The sequence below is a fragment of the Rhinopithecus bieti genome, unplaced genomic scaffold (assembly GCF_001698545.2).
Source record: "Rhinopithecus bieti isolate Rb0 unplaced genomic scaffold, ASM169854v2 scaffold_55715, whole genome shotgun sequence".
NCBI lineage: Eukaryota > Metazoa > Chordata > Mammalia > Primates > Cercopithecidae > Rhinopithecus > Rhinopithecus bieti.
This window is the reverse complement of record NW_016822769.1, coordinates 970,105-975,815: the sequence shown is the minus strand read 5'-3', so window position 1 is coordinate 975,815 and position 5,711 is coordinate 970,105. Positions and strand designations below refer to the sequence as shown.

General features: G+C 39.7%; 1 protein-coding gene across 1 annotated transcript in view; it reads right to left on the bottom strand.

The window, feature by feature from the left end:
- The window catches only part of CTDSPL2 (CTD small phosphatase like 2), a 109,278-nt gene that overhangs the window by 30,708 nt on the left and 72,859 nt on the right, over nt 1-5,711 (bottom strand). Inside the window, 1 exon segment of the mRNA XM_017861047.1 lies at nt 3,831-4,046. Coding sequence (XP_017716536.1) covers nt 3,831-4,046 — 216 coding nt within the window.

The window sequence follows — 5,711 nt, the reverse complement described above, 5'->3', positions numbered from 1 at the left end:
AAAAAAAAAAAAAAAAAAAAAATTATGCTGGGAATTTTCCAAGACAATAACTATAACTTAAATGTAAGAAGACAAAGGTAACTTTATTTTTTTTTTTTTTGAGACGGAGTCTCGCTCTGTTGCCTACGCTGGAGTGCAGTGGCCGGATCTCAGCTCACTGCAAGCTCTGTGTCCCGGGTTTATGCCATTCTCCTGCCTCAGCCTCCCGAGTAGCTGGAAGTACAGACGCCCGCCACCTCGCCCAGCTAGTTTTTTGTATTTTTTAGTAGAGACGGGGTTTCACCATGTCAGCCAGGATGGTCTCGATCTCCTGACCTCGTGATCCGCCCGTCTCGGCCTCCCAAAGTGCTGGGATTACAGGCTTGAGCCACTGCGCCCGGCCCCTGACAAAGGTAACTTATAAGCCAAATAGGTAATGTCTCAGATATAAAAATTTAAAGTGGAACCCAATACAAATTTCTATAATCTTTCTATAGAAATGAAATGGTAAGTCTTTCAAGACAAAAATTAATCTTTCGTGAAATTATCATGTGTTAACATCTTTTGAGACAGAGTCAACGTGGTGTGTATGTTCAATGGATGACATAAGATGTAAAGCAGAATTTTTGTTCATCTCTGACGTTATGCTTCCAATAATTCATTAGCACAAGAAAATACATCTTCCAACAACTTTACTGTTTCAAGTTCCTGTTAATCTCAGATGAATGAAAGAATATTTTTATTTGTTTTACTATTATTTTTTGAGATCGGTCTCACTTTGTTGCCTAGGCTGGAGTGCAGTGGCATGAACACAGCTCACTGCAGCCTTGACCTCACAGACTCAAGCAATCTTCCCACCTCGGTCCTTCAAGTAGCTGGGACTACAGGTGTGCGAGCCATGAAGCCCAGCTAATTTTTTTTTGTTTGTTTTTGTAGAGATAGGGTTTTGCCATATTGCCCACGCTAGTCTCGAACTCCAGAGCTCAAGTGATCTGCCCACCTCGGCCTCCCAAAGTGCTGTGATTATAGGCATGAGCCATGACACCCAGCCAAGAATATTTGTTAGGTGCTTATATGCTAAGCATTTTGCATATTTTATCTCATTTAGCCTGCAAAACTTTGTCTTACAAAAACCATGTTAAAGCTAAGAAAACTGTTTTTGAAACTGTCTCAAAAGCTTACATAAGCTGTCCAAAGTAACACAGCTGCCAGCTTCCTACCTTCTTGTTCTCTTTGGCTATGTTCTCAAAGTTAAGGAAACGAATACTTTTGTCACTCATACTAAATGCCTCTATCTATATTCTCATGAGCATCCCAATCAGAGTAACTACAATGTGACATACCATGTCATTTAGCTCATTTCTTTGTAGCAGCACTCACCATACTGTATAGTGATGCTTTTCTGTTTGACTTTTCAATTAGATCACAAACTCCTCAGGGGTCAATTCATCAACAGTTCCCATCACAAAAAAATAGGCGCTCATAAATGTTGGGGGAATAAATGAATGACTGTGACAACTACAGTATATCTTAATTTTCCCTTCTAAAAACCACTAAGGTTATAGAAATCCTTTCTCCATCCTCATAGTTGTCAGAAAAATAAATACAAAGGCTTACACAGCAGCATGAAAATACAGAACAAACATCAAACAGGAAGCCAAACCCCTGAACTTTAGTCTATACTTCACTTCATTAGTCTTATACCACTGGGCAAAGTAATAAGCATAAAATGATGGGTTAAAGGTGGGTGAAATTGCAAATATTACCCACAAAAGAATGAATGCAATTGTTATTGATTTGCTTTTAGAGTCTGTATTATTTTTAAATTCTAAATTTAACATTATACATATAAATCTTTTACTTGATGACTTTAAAATAAACCTTTCCTATTTTGCTGCTTGTCTCTTCATGTTGGTATTACTGGATTGCATTATACAGAAGTTTCATAATTGTATCATATTTTCTTTAAATGTTTTCTGCTGTATATTGATACAGTATTTTAAAAGTTTCCTTTTTATAGCTGAGAGAAGTACAGATGCTCCTACACTTATGATGGGGCTACATCCCAATAATCCCATCACAAGTCACAAATATCATAGGTCAAAATGCATTTAACACCCTGATAAACTCATTGTAAAGTAAAAGAATTGGAAGCTGAACGACTGTAACTCAGGAACCATCTGTATATTCTATTTCCTTAAACCAAACTATGCTTCTTTTTTTCTTTTTTCTTTCTCAAGATTGGATCTTGCTCTGCTGCCTAGGCTGGATTGCAGTGGCTCAATCATAGCTCACAGCAGTCTGGAACTCCTGGGCTCAAGCAATCCTTCCACTTCAGCCTCCAGAGTAACTAAGACTACAGGCACACGCCACCATCCCCAGCTAATTAAAAAAAAATTTTTTTTTTTTTGCCAGGCACAGTGGCTCACACTTGTAATCCCAGTACTTTGGAAGGCCAAGGTGGGCGCATCATTTGAAGTCAGGAGTTCGAGACCCCCTGGTCAACATGATGAAACCCCGTCTCTACTAAAAGTTAAAAAAAAAAATTAGCTGGGCGTGGTGGCACATGCCTGTATTCCCAGCTACTCAGGAGGCTGAGGCAGGCAAATCGCTTCAACCAGGAGCCGAGATCATGCCACTGCACTGTCCAGCCTGGGCAACAGAGTAAGACTCCACCCCAGACAGCATCTGGCTCTTCTGCCCAGGCTGGTCTCAAACTCTTGACCTCAAGCAATCCTCCTGCCTTGGCGTCCTGAAGTGCTGGGTTACAGGCCCGAGTCATCATGCCTGGCCCCAAACTATGTTTCTTAACTTTTATTTACTGGGCTTTCTCAAATACCTGGTATTAAACAACAACAATAACAAACAAACATCTAAGATAAAATCTCCATGCCCTAATAAGAAGATGGCCTTCTTCAGTTTTATTTCTGCTTTTAAGAATGGTGGAACACAATTCCATCTTGTACCTTGTCTATCCACCACAGTACTCAGAGGTAATAAATTCCTGATCCATGTGTTTCCACATTTCAGGGACAAGTGGCTCCGAAACCCAATAATTATGTTTGGCCTTTATAAGGTTCCAAGTCAGGCTGCAAAGTTAGGTATATGGGGAGATCTAGGAACAGAAGCACTTTTTGGGGGGATGTCCTCGACGTAATCAAACAAATCTGAAGGTATGAGACTGCCTCTAGGTAGTGACCTCAGACATAAGGGTCTAAGACTTGTGCAATAATAATAAGGATGTTAATAAACATGAGCATATATTTTGTTAGTTGTATTACATTTCTGCAAGCAGTAAAATTAGTGGTAATAATTAAACTGTAAAATGACTAATACCTAGTCAAAATCTTTAAAAAATTTTCAATTTCAAAATGACTTTGGATTTTTGGGACAAAGTTTTGTTTCCAATTTTAATTTTTTCTTTTTTTTTTTGAGACGGAGTCTGGCTCTGTCGCCGGGGCTGGAGTGCAGTGGCCGGATCTCAGCTCATTGCAAGCTCCGCCTCCCGGGTTTTACGCCATTCTCCTGCCTCAGCCTCCCGAGTAGCTGGGACTACAGGCGCCCGCCACCTCGCCTGGCTAGTTTTTTGTATTTCTTAGTAGAGACGGGGTTTCACAGTGTTAGCCAGGATGGTCTCGATCTCCTGACCTCGTGATCCACCCGTCTCGGCCTCCCAAAGTGCTGAGATTACAGGCTTGAGCCACTGCGCCCGGCCCACCAATTTTAATTTTTTCTTAACTTCCAGGAAGAAAAATCTATGCATACAATCTGCTCATTTAAGACAAAATATGAAATACTATATTTTTTATCAACTACTCATGAAGATGTATAAGAAAAGAAATTTTCTTCACCTGTAAGGGGTGGGATATCACGATTAACTGTTTCTTCTGCTTCTTCTAAACCATTGTTTATTGATGGTCTCACTTGAACTGCTTGATTTGAGTAAGCTGCTCCATTAGTTGATGTAGTAGTACTGGTAGTGATCTCATCCACCTGTTCCATATCAAGTTGTTTTACTATTTCTTCAGCTTCCACAGCCTGTCCTGGAGAGTCTGATCCTGATGTTCCTGAAATCATGATTCAGTGTACTATCATCATTTAAAAATGCAACTATTTAGAAAAACTAAATGCAACATCAATTTACAATATATTTACTTAGACTGATCATTCCTGCAGGAACAAAGCCGAGGATTTGGCTTTTTAGAGAATCTTTGCTAGCTATTTCAAACAATGAAGAACAAAGACTTACAGGCTAGAGTAACATTTGTGAGCAAAATTTTTGCATCCTAGTCATCTGTGCAATTGTAATTTTTCAACCAGAGGTATCAAAAAATTAGCTAACTGTTCCCCTAATCATGAAAACCTTTTAATTAAAAGATACAAGAATAATTCCTCAGCCAAACCTCCATCTCAATAACAAAGACTCACTACTCAATAACAAATACAGGTGTGGTGACTCACGCCTGTAATCCCAGCACTTTGGGAGGCTGAGGCAAGCAGAATGCTTGAGCTCAGGAGTTCGAAACCAGCCTGGGCAACATGGCTGTCTCTACAAAGAATATAAAAACTAGCTGGGTGTGGTGGTGCACATCTGTGATCCCAGTTACTCAGGAGGCTGAAGTGGGAGAATCGCTTGGGCCCAGCAGGAGGTCAAGGCTGCAGTGAACTGTGATCGTACTACTGCACTCCAGCCTGGGTGACAGGGCAAGACCCTGTCTCAATTAAAAAAGAAAAAAAAAATAATTCCAAGTCTTTCCATTTCCTTCTGGAATCTTCCAAATGTCACTTTAAACAAAAATAACAAAAAAAATTAACCTCCAATATTCTCAACTTCCTTACAGAACATTCCTTCTCCCTTGTTGCTTTAAGTTTAACCTCTTTCCTAAAAGGTTTTCCTGATACCCTTCCCCTCAATGTTCTTTATTCTCCCATACCCAATATATGAATTGAATCAGAATTCATTTATCTCCATTGCTACTATCCAATCATTGGTTTTCCACTAATGTGCAAAAAATGTCTGCTCTTTTGAGACTGATGTCACATGGCTATACAATTCTTCACTTATCCTCACTGCTGGCACTTACCATCTACTGCCAGAATCCTCTCAATCACAAAGAAGTTTAATACATAGCTAGTAGTTTACTGCTCTATTTAACACAGTATTTTTTCTAGTTGTTATTATAGATGATATCAATGACTCATGCAATGACTAATCCTCAAAGTTCTTTTCCTCTTCAGCTCCAACTATCTTCACTCATACTGTTCTATATCAGTTACTACCATGGCTATAACCTGGACATTAACACTGAGAAACTTCCCCTCTGAAGCCTAAAATTCTAATACTGTGTTAACCACTTACCACAACCTCCTAACCCTCAAGTTATATATCTCATACTCCCATTATATGTGATCTTCGAACTTGATAAAGGCCAGTCTGTTTAATTCCAAACACATCCCTCAAACACTTCTCAGCCCTCCTCATCTAGTTAGATTTCGTGGTGTATCACTTAAACCCACTGTCAAACTGGCAGCCTCAATATCCTTGATCCCTCATTCCTCCACTGTCATCCATCAAGAAATCCCTTTTGAATCAATGTAACCAACAGACTTCTCAGACCCTAGTCCCAAGCTATGGAATGAAAAATACAATTACAAAGACTGGTCATAATCCAAATAAAACAGAGACACAGAGACAGGGAGTGGTGGTGGGGAGGGAGGGGCAGAGAGAGAAG